Source organism: Typopeltis vanoorti, chromosome 15 (genome assembly GCF_054136105.1).
Source record: "Typopeltis vanoorti isolate ZY-2024b chromosome 15, IOZ_Tvanoo_1.0, whole genome shotgun sequence".
Classification (NCBI taxonomy): Eukaryota; Metazoa; Arthropoda; class Arachnida; order Uropygi; family Thelyphonidae; genus Typopeltis; species Typopeltis vanoorti.
The window spans coordinates 70,852,102-70,869,183 of NC_143563.1; the positions used below are offsets into that span (position 1 = coordinate 70,852,102).

General features: G+C 37.0%; 1 protein-coding gene across 2 annotated transcripts in view; it reads right to left on the bottom strand.

Moving 5' to 3' along the window:
* LOC150098870 (tetratricopeptide repeat protein 21B-like) overlaps positions 1–17,082 on the bottom strand; it is a 388,504-nt gene that overhangs the window by 93,695 nt on the left and 277,727 nt on the right. The window contains exons 29-30 of one of the 2 annotated variants that reach the window (XM_090404951.1): positions 8,523–8,684; positions 1,105–1,140 (exon numbers count right to left, since the gene is read on the bottom strand). In XM_090404951.1, the coding sequence (XP_090261077.1) occupies positions 1,105–1,140; positions 8,523–8,684 (198 nt within the window). The remainder of the gene's footprint in view (positions 1–1,104; positions 1,141–8,522; positions 8,685–17,082) is intronic. The other variant, XM_090404953.1, reaches the window with a different exon arrangement.

The window sequence follows — 17,082 nt, forward strand, 5'->3', positions numbered from 1 at the left end:
GTTTACAGCCTTTCATGTGGGGGAGACAAAAAAATTGCTAAAATTGTGAAGACATCACAATGGATTATGGCAACAATGCGAAGGAGGCTATGGTTCCCTTACATGAGGCATTGATCATGCCACTGTGCACAGATTTAAAGTAAAGCAGACTGTGACTTTACAAAAGGATATAAACAGAACTGTTAGGTATCTCTTTTTGCCTATGGGTGGTGTGGAAGCACCATGAACCAAGAAAATTTGGGAACCTCTGGAACTGCGTGAGTTGGCAAGTAAGTGATGTTAACAGTTTCAGGTTGCAAAGTGTAAAGTTTTCCAATTTGGAAAGCAACAATGGGATGGAAAATATATTTGGCAAGATATCCCCCAACTAGTGGGGATATCTTGCAGGAAGTGGGGAATGAAGATGATAGTAAACAAGGATTTAAGGAGGCATTTGCCAGCCAACTAGGCTGGCAAATGCCTCCTTAAATTTTAGATCTCTGGAACATTGTGTATAAAAAAAGATTGAGGAAATGTAATTTCCAGAACCTTGTGGATAGGAGATGGAGAGTATGTATATACTATTCATGCCTTCCCTTCAAAGAATGGAAGGGAAGGCATGAACAGTATAAGAATATATCTCTAGAAGCTGTATAAGAAGGATGTGAGAAGGGAAGTGAGGAGCAAGCTTTGCATAAAGAGTGGTTCAATGAGCAGTATGTATTACTTGGGAGTATGAAGTTCCAACACAGTGAATGAGTTTAAGGCATGGTTTGATGAGCTGTGTATGTTATTATAGGACCTCCCAAGATGAATCTTTAACTCCATTGAGATCTGATGTAATAATAATAACAATGAGAAGAAGAAGAATGTGACTAACAGGCCAGAAGATAAATGATATATTATGCTCTTTTCCTTCCTTATAGGAAGGAAGGAGGCAGTTATGTGAGTTGTCCTATAAGACCTCCTTGAAATTTACTACAGGAAAAATGGAAAAAAAATATTTAAGCCAACTGCATAGTATGTTTCTTTTCTCCTCTCTTTTTTTTCAGAGCACTCTCATAAGAATTTTCCCCTTTATATTATAGTAAAAGTCAAAATTGGTGTGTTTTCAGAACTACTCACCATTTTCCAACCAGCGCATGATCCCATCCTGTGGTCCTGTGTAAGGGAGCAATGTTTACCTTATCATTTTAAAATTTTAAATAATTATACCAACATGCTTAGTTTTTGTATAAGTAAAATATAAACAAAATAATTTTATAAAACAAAATTCATAATGAAAGAATATTTTCTTGCAAATTACAGAAACAAAACAGATGTTTTTTTTTTTTTTACTTTGTTTATTGTATCAACAGTATTATGTTATACTCATTGTTTACAAAAATTTCATTCCACAGAGATATCTAGTAAAATTATTTAAAACAACAAAACTAGAGACAAAAAAAACTAAACTAAAAAAAAATCTTTCAAATTTAAATATTTTGATTTAATAAATATATGAACTTATTATTTGGAGAAAAGAGCAAAGCTAATAATAATAGCAAATACCTGTTGGATTCCTGCTTAGGACATGGACTGGTTATTACTAACACAATGTTCCAACATAAAAATGTACAAAAATTCACATGGAAAGAAGAGGCAAGGAATAAGAAAAGTCTCATTGATTATTATTATTATTATTATTATTATTATAGGCGACTCCAGGGAGTCCTTAGACTCATCGAGGGAGGCCATAAACATCATGTCCACACAACTATACGACATTCTCACAGTATCTATCATACCTTGCCTTGAACTCACTCACCGTCGTAGCACTCACAACAGACTCTAGCAGCTTATTCCACTCATTTACCACTCTAAAAGTAAAGAGCCCAGCTCTAACACCCTTGCTAACCACACTCTTGCCCAGCTTCCATAGGTGTCCCCAAGTTCTCCCACCACCAGTCCTGATCTCAAAAATATCCTCTGTTTTTTATGTTATTGTTGATAAGTGATGTTTTCTCCCTAGTGCAGTACACTGGAGTGTAAAGAGGATTTGAAATTGGAAGCGATCACTGTTTAGTCTTAAGCAGGATAAAATTGAATTTCATATTGAAAAGAAGAACATATAAGAAAGTTTTAAAGCGAATAAAAGTTGAGCATCTCTCAGATATGAACTGTACTAAAATACACAAATATTATTCAAGAAAAAATGAAAGAGCTTGAGAACAGGAACCAAACCTTGGAGATTCAGTGGCATGCCCTGAAGAAAACACTGATTGATTCAGTCAGAGAGGCATGTGGTGAGGTTGCCTGCAAGGATAGAAAAATCAGAACTCCATGGTGGACACATAATCAGTAGAGAATTACAGAGGTATTTCTCTACTGAGTGTTCCTGAGAAGAACAAGCTTCACAAAGCTTCAAAAGCCTAAAGGAGGCCGAGATTGTTGAAGCTTCAGCAACTTCCAGAATATCCTGCCATCTTCAGGCCAAATAGAGGTTGTCAGGATCAGATCTTCACTTTTTGACAAATAGTTGAGAAATCATGGGAATATAACAAAGATCTATATTTAGAATCTATATGATCTTATCACAAAGACCTATATGACAAGGTGCTAAGAAAGAAGCTATTCAAAATGCTACAGTTATATGGTGTCAATGGGGCATTATATCAGGCAATACTTAGTCTATATTTCAGTTGTAAGTTAGCAGTTAGAATTGAAGGAAGTACTGGAAGATGGTTTAATGTTAAATCTGGTGTGAGACAAGGATGTACATTATCCCCTCAGTTTTTTCATTATCTATATGGATCACATTATGAAGGAAAGTGGCATTAAACCTGATATCAAAATTGGAGATGTTAATCTCAGCTCTTTGCTTTATGCAGGTGATATTATACTTCTAAATATATCCGCTACAAGTCTGCAAGATTCCCTGACTAAACTGAATAAATGTTGTAATAGATATGGCATGAAGGTCAACAATAACAAGACAAAGACAATGAAAATATGCGGGCAGTCTGAAAAGTTCTCAGCCTCGATCACACATGGCAACACTATCGGCACAATTTTTTTTTTCTAACTTGGTACATCTGTCGTAAGCATCCATGTGAAATTGCAAGTCATTCTATCAAGTAATTTTTTTATACAGCTGTCTGAGGCAAAAAGTGTTGTCTGTATCCCTTGAAATGGATAAAATTGAGTATCGTGTGGTTATAAAATTCTTTGTAAAAGAAGGTTTAACACCAAAAGAAATTCATTCGAAGTTCATAAAAGTTTATTGGCACTCTTTTCCTTCGTTTTCGACAATTAAGAAATGGGCTGCCGAAGTTAAACGTGGCCATACCAGCCTTGAAGATGATCCACATGAAAGACGTCCAAAAAGTGTAACAACACCAGAAATCATTGATCAAATGCATGATATGGTATTGGATGACTGGCGAGTCAAAGTGCGTGAAATTGCTGAGACTATAGGCATTTCAAAAGAACATGTAGGATATATTTTGCACGAAGAATTGCAAATGCAAAAAAGCTTTGTGCAAGATGAGTGCTGCACTCGCTCACAGATCAAAAACACACTTAAATGAAAATTTCTGAACAGTGCTTGGAGTATTTTAACAAGAATAAAACTGATTTGGTGCATTGATTTATTACTATGGATTAGACTTGGATTCACCATTATACACCAGAATTCAAAGAGCAGTCAAAACAGTGGACAGAATCCTGTTGTTCAGCGCCAAAGAAGACAAAGTTGGTTCCATCAGCAGGAAAGGTCATGGCATCGATGTTTTGGGATCCTAAAGGCATTTTGCTTATTAATTATCTTGAAAAGGGTAAAACAATAACCAGGGAATATTATTCTGATCTTTAAACCAGACTAGATGAATAAATTCATGAGAAAAGACCTGGTTTGCAGAAGAAAAAAATATCTTTCATCAGGACAATACACCTGCCCACAAAGTTGTTTTGGCAATGGGAAAATTAAGGAATCTGCACTATGAATTGTTGGAACATCCACCCTATTCACCAGATTTGGCTCCCTCTGACTTCTATCTCTTCCCAAAACTAAAACTCTTCCTCACTAGTCAGCATTTTTTCTTCGAATCAAGAGGTGATTGCAGATATTATTATTATTATTATTATTATTATTATTACATTACACCTCCAGGGAGTCTAAAGACTCATCGAGGGAGGGCACCTGCTCTACAGCTGTCCGTCTCCACCACTCTACCAACCACAACTACCTTCCACATTTACAAAAACGCCATCTACCACTGACCACCACCACTATAATTTTCACAGACAATCACAAACACCCATGCCCATAGCGGGATTTGAACCTGCAACCTTTTGGCTGGAGAGTGGATACCCTAACCACTTGGCCATCCAGGCCGAGTGGTTAGCGTATTAGATATAGAAGGGTATTTTGCAGATCTTACTGAGAATCACTACAGGGACAGGATAATGGTGCTGGAATAAATGTATTAGTCTTAAGGGAGATTATGTTGAAAAATAAAAATAATATTGAAATTATAAATTTGTTTTTTCATTGTTAGGCCGAGAACTTTTCATACCACTCGTAGGCAGAAGCATTGAAAACATCAACTGCATTATGAATGGAGAACCTATAGAACAAGTGAAACATTTCAGCTACTTAGGCACAATTTTTAGCGAAGATGGTAAATTAAATATGGAAATATACAACAGAATCATCAACAAAGCTGGTATGGTAGGAAGTCAAGTGAATAAATTTATATGGAATAAATGAGAAATTAGTTAATAAATTAGCTGTATACAAAGACAGTGTTCAAACGAATTTTAACTTATGGATATGAGAACTGGGTCAGAAGTAAAACACTTGACCAAAGACTAGAGATCTCAGATATGAGAGTCCTGAGAAAGATTAGGGGCATGAACAGATGGCATCAATGGCAATATCATATTAAAAATGAGGATATTAGGAAAGAACTTGACATTGTCAGCATCCAGAAATGCGTTAGCAGAGCTAATCTCAGGTGGTATGGTCACTTAAATAGAATGGGTGAGGAAAGATTAGCAAAACAAGTGTTCTCTGCTAGGTTTGCAGGAAAGAGATCCAGAGGAAAGCCAAGATATAGGTGGATTGATATGGTAATAAGTGCCTTAGAAGATAGAAATATCAGATCTGATAATGTTGGAGTCTTGACAGGTAACAGACTGATTTGGAGGAAAATTGTAGATAGAATGTAGTGCTATCATATCCTGTACAGCCCTTGAGGATACATGGCAAGAATTTGATGATGATGATGAACTTATTAAAGCAATTCTGAATTTGAAGTTCAATGATTAAAAACAGTAGTATTTTTTTTTAAATTGCAAATGCACAAAAATACATGCACTATGTCCTGTTCTGTTTCAAGTTTCTTTTGTTTTAAGAAGTACAAGCAGCATGTGACAGAAGGAACTCAAGGTCAAAGAACTCGCTTGGAAAGTGACAAAGTTTCTGAAAGTTCAATTCAGAAAAGGTTACATGCTGAACTACAAAGCAGGAAATTATGAGCAATTGAGGGGTACAATGAATTCATCAGAATGGTATCAGTTGCTGGATGGGAAGAATATTGAAAGTGCATGGAAAGCATTTAAAAAATACTTAAATGATGCAATATCACAATGTGTCCTGAGAGTTCGAAGAATAAATAGGGTAGGAGTCAAATGGATGTGTAATCTTATTAAGCAAGAAATTCGTAAGAAATGGATCATGTGGAATGACCATGTGCATAAGGATGATATCCATTATGAAAATTATAAGCAGCAGGCCAGAAGAGTCACAAATGTTGTATAGAAAGCTAAGTCTGAATATGAAACTATCTCTGCAAGCTAAAGACAACCCACAAGAATTCTATCAATATGCTGCAAGTAAAAGAAAGAATGAATATGAAAGAATAACTCTTCTGAATGCAAATGGTGTGAGGGTGACAAATGCAGAAGTGGTTGTTCAACTAATAAGTGCCCATTTTGCAAAAAGTTATCAACCTGGTGTATACAACATTGATTCACTGATATCTCTTCTGAAGAAACTCAGGTGTATGAAGAGGAGGTATGAGAGCTGTTGCACAAACTGAATGAGAATTCAGCAGTAGGGACTGATGGGATATCAGCACGGGTGCTAAAAGATTGTTTAGCTGAACTGGCTATTCCTTTGACCAAGCTATATAATTTGAGTCTCAGAACAGGAAAGATTCTGCAGAAATGGAAAGAATGTATGGTAAACTCATTGCACAAGGGTGGTGCAAAGATCGATGTATTACTATCAACCAATCAGTATCTCAGGAGTGATGGTGAAGATTTTTGAAAAATTGGTTAGGGCTCGCATTTAGGAATGGTTTGACAGTGAATCCCTACTTTGCAATGAACAGCATGGGTTTACTAAGGGAAGGTCATGTTTTAACAACTTGCTCACATTCTACAATAATGTTACCATTGAACTAGAGAAGGGTATTATCATGGATACACCATTATACTTTTAGATTCTGCTAAAGTTTTTGACAGAATACAGTATAGAATTCTGTTGCATAAATTGGAGAATATGGGGTTTGGATTATAAAATACTAGCATGGTTAAGAGGATGGCTGACTGACAAATAGATAGATATCAATAAGTGGTATACAGAGGATGTGAGTCTGCAAGATTTAAGGTAATTAGTGGGGTACCACAAGGATCAGTCCTTGATCCTCTGTAATAAATTTATTCTTGGTGAGCTTTCTTTACTATAGTTTTGGCTATATTTCTTTTGTTTTGTATATTTCTTCTGTTTCTTTTGTTTGTTTTTGAAGAAATGATTTGTATGTGCTACTTGTTTTCCTTTTATTGCATTTCTATGTCTTCAAAGTTTTAATGTTTTTCTTTTTAATATTTTATTTTTAAGTACAGTACTTACTTCAGTATCTGCCTTATGAATTATCTTTATGAAAGTTTTCATTCTTATTTTATAGCTTCATTAATTTTGACTTATTTTTAGGTTATCTGATAATCATGATGGATATAGCATTCTAATACTTTCTTCTTGTAATAGATATAGTTTGTATACTTGTTCTATTTATTGTTTTTATTTATTTTCACCATTTTGTTAGTATTGCTAGTTTACAAACTACTAAATAATGATCTGAAAAGATTTCATGTACTCTGTAACCATGCACATTTCTCGCATTTAGAGTTAGCTTCTGATATTTATGTTTATATTTATTTAGAAGTATATTTATTTATATTATTTTTTCAAAAAAAAAAGTATTAGTTAGTTTTTTTAAAAATTGTTGAAAATACAGAAGTCTAATAGTTCTTTGGCCATTGTTATTCATGCAAATTTCTCCATATTTACATATTTCTATTCTGTCTGATGAATTTTCCAGCTGAAGTTGCTGAGTTAATAGAGATTTTTACTTAAGTATCTCTCTTAGTCTGGCACCTAACCTTTGTCCAGCTTCCCCTATCTTTGCAGCTTTGCTACTGCTGGCATAGCTCTTGAGGTTGTGTATGTGGGGGGGGGGTATAATTACTTACTTCTCTCACACACTCTGAGTAGTTAAATCTCTTAAATTCAAAATAAAAAGAACATCTGAAACTAAACTCCAAATGTAGCTTGTGCACAGGTTCATATTCTAGGATATCTCATATGTAACCTAACTTCTAAATTACCCCTTTTTAAACTTATTTAACCCATTAAGAGATTGAGTCTTCACACTCTTGTAATCAAAATAAAAATCTTTAATTTACATAAAGCACAGATATATGCAACATCAAATCAACTACTTAACTATGCAAGCACCAGTGCATTCTTTGTATTCTTCAATTCACAACAAGTAAAAACACTTAAATATGCACAACTTCCTTTTAATCACATAAACCAATAGTTATTATCCTATATGGAAAAAATTCGTACGATCTTAGTCTCTTGCCTCCAACAGAACTTTTATTCATTCTCACACAGGAAAAAAAGGCTAACAGAAAACAAAAATGCTCTCGATATGACAGCAATACAAATAAAACTCTTCTTGCATCTTGAACTCATAAGAACACTGAAGTGAAACATTTCCTGGCTTCTTCCAATGTGCACTTCAAGAACTTCACTTTCTATATGTTGAAAGTAAGAGCAAACTTGATTAAACCACTAAAACTCATCACTTTAAAATGAATTAACTTTCTGTGTGAAAATCGATCTCAACATTCTTCTTGAAACCTTATCAACAGTTTTGTCACTTCAAAACAACCTTTGCCTTCTATATGAAAGTGCATGAAAACATAACTAAAGCATGCTGACAGTTAGAAATTACATATCAGACTGCAATTCAAATAAAATAAATTCTTTAATTTTTTAAATGAATTAAAACTTTAATTCATTTTTATATTTTTAACTTGTGGAATATCTGAATTTTAATACAGATATCCTACAAGGTCATTGGTGATCATAAAAATAAAACATGTTCTAAATATAAGTTCTAACAAATATGTTCTATAATATGGAAAATACTGTACTTTAACTTTTATAAATGAAAGTATGCACTATCACAACTTAAATATGCACTTACGATTCCTCTGTTCCTGATGAATCGAACACTTCTCCACCTAATGTTTCATTATCAGGATTTACACAGATCTCAATCATATGATAGGTAGCAATCTGACCCCATTCTGGATCATGTCTGGCTTTGTTGAAACATTTCATGGCTCCACTAGTGTTGCTTGTGTACCTAGAAATACACACAACAGATGTAGTCTATCCATATTTTAAGAAACTTATCTAACATTAAAAGTTGGTTGGAAAAACTCACAAAAACCATTAAATAATATTTAATTAATTTAGATAAAGTATCAATCTAAAGATGGAGAATCTAACATTTATGATTCTTTTATTCATTATTCATTGTTTAACATATTAAAAATGTTATAAATTAATATGAGATTATCATTTCAGTCAGTTCAATCACACAGTGTGCACAGATATAATTTGATTATCAATTATAACATAAAACCTAAAGTTTGACAGATTAAAACATGAATAAAGTTAATTTTGATTCAATCTGAATCATTTGATACTATAAGATTAATTTAAATCTCTATAAAAGCTAAAGCTATGTTCAGTTTGTCTGGAGAAAATGCCATATATAATGGCTAATTATATAAGGCCTTGATATACCCACATCTGGATTACTGTGCTCAAGTCTGATTCTCTGAGTTTCTTGGGGGATGAGGAAGAGGTGCAGAGGATTCAGAGGTGAGTGACCAAGATGATACGTGGCCTGTGGAATGTTCCCTATGAGGATAGATTGAAGGTGTGTGGATTGCAGAAAAAGAGGGGGGGGGGATATGATAGAAACATTTAAGTTACTTGAAGGGTAGATGGACAGCATAGATGCAGGGGAAATATTTCAGCACTTGGCTAGAGAGACCAGAACAAGGGGTCATCTCTGGAAGTTGAATAAAGGTGTGGTTAGTAGGGGTGTGAGGACTAGATTTTTTGCTTGGAGAGTTGTGAATGAGTGGAATGGGTTGCCAGAGTCAGTTGTGAGTGCTTTGTCTTTGTCCAGATTGGGTCTCCTGTGACCAGTCTTCGGACTCCATGGAGGTGCCTGTATAATAATAATAAACAAATTCAGATTTTTTTTTTAATGTGAAATGTCACCCACAAAAGCATTTAAAAGTAATGTGCACTGATTATATACTTAGTTTAATCCTTTACCAAGTGTAAGCAAACAAAGTTTGCACCTGAAGGACTGGGGCAACGCGTGGCAAAGGAGGACTGAGTTCTGATCACTTTCCTTAGTATCCCATAATGCAAAGCACATATCCTTGCAGACATGTATAATTCTATGCATTATGAAAAGGGTCGCTACCCAGACTAAATATATAATGTATAGTCTAACCAAGTGAAAAAAAAAACTTCCAACATATTTCTCTAATCCAGAGTAATCTAATAATAAGGTGTGACACTTTTTGGCAACTGGCATATGGAAATATGACTTCTGCATTGCTTCAACCTTGGTATATCACTTCTGGGTCTGGCTTCCACTGAAGAGACCTCAATAAAGGTCAAAACCAGTCTGAGTAGTGACCCTTCCTATAATGCATAGCGTTATACATGTCTGCAAGGAGATGTGTTTTGCATTATGGGATACTAAGGAAAGTGATCAGAACTCAGTCCATCTTTGCCACGAGTTTCCTCCAGTCCTGAAAATACTTCAGGCGCAAACACTTGGATAAAGGTTTAAACTAAATATATAATTTATAGTCTAACCAAGTGAAAAAAAAGGAAAAAAAACAAAAAAATTTCCAACTAATGTGCATTGGTATCATGGGGGTTGGGGATTAAGGATTATATACTTTTCTCTAGAGACCAAATATGGAACTTTTCAAGCCACTTCAATATCTCCAAATCAATAAGATGGTGGTTTCACACCAGATCATGAAATTTGTCTAGTCCCTAAAGAACTGTATGTTACAGTGGGATTTCAAACCCATAGCCTGGTTGGCTAGAGAGTAGATAAGCTATCCACTTGGCCAACCAGGCCAGCAATATTTTTCAGTTGAAAAATATCACAGGAAATACAAGTTAGAGATAACTTTTTACTCCTTTTCATCCCCTCCTAACAGAGTGTAAACGAAGTTCTTTGAGAACACATAATGGGTAATTCATGTATAGAAGGAAGAAACTGCAGTACTAACAACTCTGGTAGGAATATATAAGATAATTGTATGTAGAATATGAAAGGAAAAGAATCACTCAAAATACACTTATGAATAAAGACTGGTATTTTTTCACATTATGTGATATTCCACTTCTCCCCCCCCCCCCCCCCACACACAGCAAAGAGATTCATCACTCTTTATTTTTCACATGAAACTACCAATGAAATTAATGTAAATAGCCCCCCCCCCCCCCCCAAAAAAAAAAAAATCAATAAAATTGCAGCTCTTCTAGAAACAGGAAATCCATTATTTCACCAATATATATGTGAAATAAACAAGGAGCTGCGCTAAAGAAAGTGATTTTTAATCAGTGAATAGTCCGTTTTTCTAAGTTTTTGAGTGTTAAATTGTTTCTCTGGAATACGAGTGCACTTAAGTGGTTGTTTTTTGAAGTTAGTTGTGGTTGTGATATTGTGTATTTTGGTTACCGAGAAGACAGGGTCGGAAGCATAATGATGGAAGACAAGACGAAGGTAAGTTTTAATTACTGTATTTAGTTTTATTTCATTTTATTTAATGTACTTAATGTTTTGTTTGTAATTGTTTGTACTTTTCTTATTTATTTATACTCCCTAATACTTATTTAGCATTTATTTTTGACACTAATTAACGACACTATTTTGAATAATTAACGATTATGCTAGTAGTCCCTCGGCAGTAACGAATAATGGCAGATTCAGCTGCAGTCGCAAATGGCATGTCACCAAGTCCTCTGCCATTTAAGAACTCTATTATAAGCAATATAATAAAGGAGTTTGTGGCATGCAGTACTTGTGGTATGTATGCATCTTGGGAATTGGATATCTGGCTTGTGAGAGAGAGAGGGGGGGTGGTGCTTGTGTGCATAAAGCATAGGCAGTGGGAGGAAATAAATGTAGTAGATATCTCAATAACTGACCTTGTTGCTCCAGGAACGGGAAATGAATACCGGAAGACGAGTAGTGTGATAGGAGAGAATGAAGAAAAAAATATGAATGAGAAAATAATAGTTGATAGTGTAGAAGGCGTGGGTGACTGTGAAAGTTTAGGAGATGGTTTTGTTTGGGAGAGTGCATTTCGATTAAAAGTGACTGACCTGCAGAGGGAGATTGAGGAGCTGAAAGAGGAGGTGGAATGTCTTGGAAGAAGTATGAAAAATGAGATTAGGAGAATGGAAGGGATAAATGCAAGGCAAATCAGAGTAGGAGAGAGAGAGAGAAAGTTTTGGGAATGATAGAAGAGGAGAGAATGGAATTGAATGTGGAAATGGAGAGAATGAACAGTAGGAGAGAGAGAGGTATGGGAGTGCTAGAAGAGGAGAGAATGGAAACAGTAGAAGAAAGGGAATGAGAGAGAGGTATGGGAATGCTAGAAGAGAAGAGAATGGAAACAGTAGGAGAGATGGAAAGAGAGAGAGGTATGGGATTGCTAGAAGAGGAGAGAATGGAAACAGTAGGAGAGATGGAATGAGAGAGAGGCATGGGAGTGCTAGAAGAGGAGAGAATGGAAACAGTAGGAGAGAAGGAATGAGATAGAGGCATGGGAGTGCTAGAAGAGGAGAGAATGGAAACAGTAGGAGAGATGGAATGAGAGAGAGGTATGGGAGTGCTAGAAGAGGAGAGATGGAATGAGAGAGAGGTCTGGGAATGAAAGAAGAGGAGAAAATGGAAACAATAGGAGAGAGGGAATGGTAAGAGGCTTAAAGTATGGGGGCTCAATGATCCATGGTGTTCAAGATAGGATGCATGAGGAGTTTGCCAGGAGGAATGACAGAAAGTGTGACTTTGGCAGTTAAGAGAGGTGAAAGGGTAGTTGAGATGATTGTGATGGTGGGAACAAATGACTTGAGTGGTGGTGTAAATAGGGCAGCGAGAGATATGAGATTCTTGCTTGAGGTGGTATGAAAGAAGACACAGAGAGGGAAAATAGTGTGTGTGTTGCCTAGGTATGATAATGATGAGCTGAGCAGGAGCGGTAATATTGAATGACATAATAGCTAGAATGTGTGACAAGAGAGGACTGAAATATGTGGATGCTTGGAGTGCGTTTGAGGACAGAGAAGAATTGTATGCGAGACACTGTTTACATTTGAATGAGGAAGGACGTAGGCATCTGGAGAGATTGCTGTTCTGAAAAAGTCAGTGTGTCCCAGGGAGGATGGTAGCAGGGGTGGCCTCTTGTGGGAATGGGTACTTGGGAGAAGGGAGGGGGGAACGACATCAGCTAACACTGAGCCCATTGGAGTCTCGAGGGGATAAAAATGCTGGGCATAGAAACAACAGCATTTATATGCTTTATACTAATGCCAGGAGTATCCGGAATAAAGGAGAGGAATTGGTGGCACAGATAGCATCAGCCTGGCCAAAAATTATTGGGATCACTGAGACGTGGTTGACAGAAGAGGATATAATGACAGGAATAGAAGTCACTGGGTACAGCATTTTTCGGCAGGATAGGAAAGGAAAGCGTGGTGGTGGAGTACTGCTTATGATAAGTGATGACCTATGTCCTCTAAGAGTGGAGACTCTGGAAGGCAGTGGCATTAATGATTTTGAAAGCATATGGTGTGAGGTAGAGGTGGGCAAGACAGAATATTTAGTGGGGGGTGTTGCTACAGACCCAGGAGCACAGAGGGTGGGGACTAGGAAATGTTTAGACAGTTGAGTTTGGCAAGTGCAAGATGAATGATTGTTATGGGAGATTTTAACTACAGTAGTATAAACTGGAGAGAGGAAGATGCATGTAGCAATAAGGGAATGGAATTTCTAGAATTCTTGGGAGACAAATGTCTTAGGCAACATGTAATAGGAGAACAAGATGTTCAAGAGTTTTGGATTTGGTTATAGCATCAAAAGAGTTGATAATAACTGAGATGACATCTCTTTCACCAGTTGGAGAGAGTGGCCATATGGTTTTGACTTGGAAAATGAATAAACATGCAGGAGTATCAAAGAGAAGGGAATGTATGTGGAATTATAAGACAGGTGATTATAATAGTCTAAGATGTCAACCTGTGGAAGTTTCATGGAGGGAGGAATTGGAAGGCCGGGATATCATTAGTGCATGGGAAATTATGAAAGAATATTTGTTAGCAGCAATGGTAAGTTGTATACCATGACACAATTTGGAGTAAAGTGGATGACAAACGATATTAAACAGGAATTGCCTGTGAAAAAGATGCTATGGAAGAGATATAAGGAGACAGGTGAAGAGAAGATGCATGAAGAGTATAAGACACAGGCCAGAAGAGTGACTAGTATGGTAAGGAAGACGAAACTGGAATATGAGAGGAGATTGGCCCTAAGATCCAAAGAAAATCCTAGGGAAAATTTTAGATATGTGGCCAGTAGGAGGAGAAATGACTGTGGAAGAATTATTGATATTGTGGGATAAAAATGGTAATAGAGTGACTGATGCAGAGGACATAGTGGAATTGTTCAACGAACACTTTATTGGAGTATTTCATCCTGGAGGAGTCAGTTTTAATGCTAGAGGGATTGGACAGGTTCGAGGTTTAGAGGTACAGGAGGAGAGCGTGTTTCAAATACTGAGTACTCTGGATGTCAATAAAGCTGTGGGACTGGATGGTATTTCACCACGAGTTTAGAGAATGTGCTAGGGAACTGACAGTGCCTTTGACCTGGAGTCAAAGGCACTGTCAATGAAAGTTCTGGCTGCAGGAAAGGTGCCCATGGAATGGAAGGTAAGATAGTGCCATTGCATAAGGATGGTAGCAGACTGGAAGTGTCTAATTATAGGCCAGTTTGTGTGTCATCAGTAGTTAGTAAGATCTTGGAGAAAGTAGTGAAGGACTGTATACAGCAGTGGGTAGATGAGGGTAATGTTGTCTGTGAGAGTCAACATGGATTTGTGAAGGGGCACTCTTGTTTTAGCAATATGCTAGTCTTTTATGATAAAGTTACAAGAGCATTAGATGAGGGAAAGGCATATACTGCCATTTTCTTAGACTTAGCGAAGGCATTTGACAGGGTGCCACATGATAAGCTGATATTCAAGTTGCAGCACATGGGTCTGGATGTCAGATTGGTCAACTGGATTCAGGATTGGCTGTCTAATAGGTATCAGAGAGTTGTGTATGTTGTGGCAATTTCAAGGAAGCAGAGGGTTACAAGTGGGGGTCCCACAGGGCTCAGTACTGGGACCTATATTGTTTAATCTTTATATCAATGACATTGTCAGTGGATTGCAAGGGGATATTCAGTTGTTTGCGGATGATGCAAAGCTGGGAAGGATTATTAGTAATAGTGCAGATGTGGCAGCCCTGCAAGAGGATTTGAATAAGCTAGATAGATGGGTAAATGAATGGGGAAAGGGGTGTCGGTTTAATGCAGCAAAATGTAAGGCTTGAGGTTTGGGAAACATCGATGGGACACTGCATACTCTATGGGAGGAGTTATACTGGAGGAAGTAGGTGGAGACAAGAGATCTGGGGTTGATGATTGATAGAAACCTGAAATTTAGGGGACATATTGCAAAGGTGGTAACACAGAGGATTGCTGCAATAAGGAGAAGGACGCTGACCTGCAGAGATAAAACAGTTATCATTCCATTGTATAAGACCCTGATCAGACCACACTTAGACTATTGTTCTCAGATTTGGTCCCCAGGATTTGAAGGGGATAAATTAACTGTGGAAAGGGTACAAAGGCGGATAACAAAAATGGTTTCAGGACTGTACAATGATAGTTACGAGGATCAGCTGAGGGAATGTGGACTGCAGAGTTTGGTGGATAGAAGAAGGAGAGGTGATATGATTGAGACTTTTAAACTGTTGAGAGGTGGTTACAGGGTTGACACTGGGGGAGTTCTTTCACTTGGTTGAACAGTGGGAAGGAGTGATGACAAGAGGCCATCCCTGGAAGTTATGAAAGGAATCTGTGAGCAAGAGGGTGAGGAGTGGTTTCTTTGCATGGAGGGTGGTTGAACCGTGGAATGCATTGCCTGATGGAGTGGTGAGTGCAAGAACAGTCAATGAGTTTAAGGAGTGGTATGATAGACTTTGTGGTTTCTTGGGGGGGGGGCCCCTCCCCTTGATTAGTCTTGATAGACTTTGTGTTTCTTAGGAAGGATCTCCCACGATGAGTCTTTTGACTCCATGGAGGCCTGAATAATAATAATACTGAGTGCAGCAGGTTGCTGGACGGGAAGAATATCGACAGTGTGTGGGAAGCATTTAAAAAATACTTAAATGATGCAATATCACAATGTGTCCTGAGAGCTCAAACAATAAATAGGTAGAAGTCAAATGGATGTGTAATCTTATTAAGCAAGAGATTCGTAAGCAACGGATGATGTGGAAGGAATACCATCTGCATAAGGATGATGTCCACTATGAAAATTATAAGCAGCAGGCCAGAAGAGTCAAAAAAAAAAAACTGGCTATGCAAGCTAAAGACAACCCACAAGAATTCTATCAATATGCTGCAAGTAAAAGAAAGAATGAATATGAAAGAATAACTCTTCTGAATGCAGAAGAAGTTGTTCAACTAATGAGTGCCCATTTTGCTAAAAGGCTATCAATCTGGTGTATGGAACATTGAATTCACTGCTACCTCTTCTGAAGAAACTCAGGTTTATAAAGAGGAAGTATTAGAGCTGTTGCACAAACTGAAGACGAATTCAGTTTATTGGTGGGATTATGCTAGAAGAAATGGATCATGCTAGGGATCTTGGAGTTTTAGTAGTTAGCAAGTTGAAGTTCAGGGGGCCATGTAACAAAGACTGCTAATACAACTGAAAAGATAATTACAATGCAGAAACAAACTTTAACATGTAAAGATAAGGATGTCATTTTGCATCTTTACAAGTCCTTGATAAGACCTCACTTGGACTATTGTGCACAGGTCTGGTTTCCTGGTTTCTGTGATGATTCTGATACAGTGGAGAGAGTGCAAAGGAAAGTGTTGTGAAAAATCAGGATTGTGAAATACTGATTATGAAGACAGACTGAGAATTTGTAGACAGCAGACATCTCACTCAATCCAATCCTTACATCTGTCTTCAATGCAGTATAAGCTCACAAGATTTGATCTTCAGGAATTATCTGGTCTGACTGAACTCTCACCTCCAATAACTAGCAAACAGGAGAAAGAAGGGATGATATGATTGAGACATACAAACTTCTGAAAGGGTCATACAGGATTTCAGTTGATGGAATTTTTCATTTTATGGAGACAGGGGAAAGGACAAGAGAGCATCCTTGGAAGCTGAGAATGAATTCTGCTAAGAAGGGGGTGAGGGCTAGATTTTTCTCTCATAGGGTGGTGCATGATTGGAATGGATTGCCATTGGATGTGGTATCTGCAATCAGTGTGAATGAATTCAAGAATAAGTATGATAGCTGGTACCTGTAGTATGTGGTCTCCCTCAATGAGTCTCTAATCCCTAGAGGTCTCACTTAAT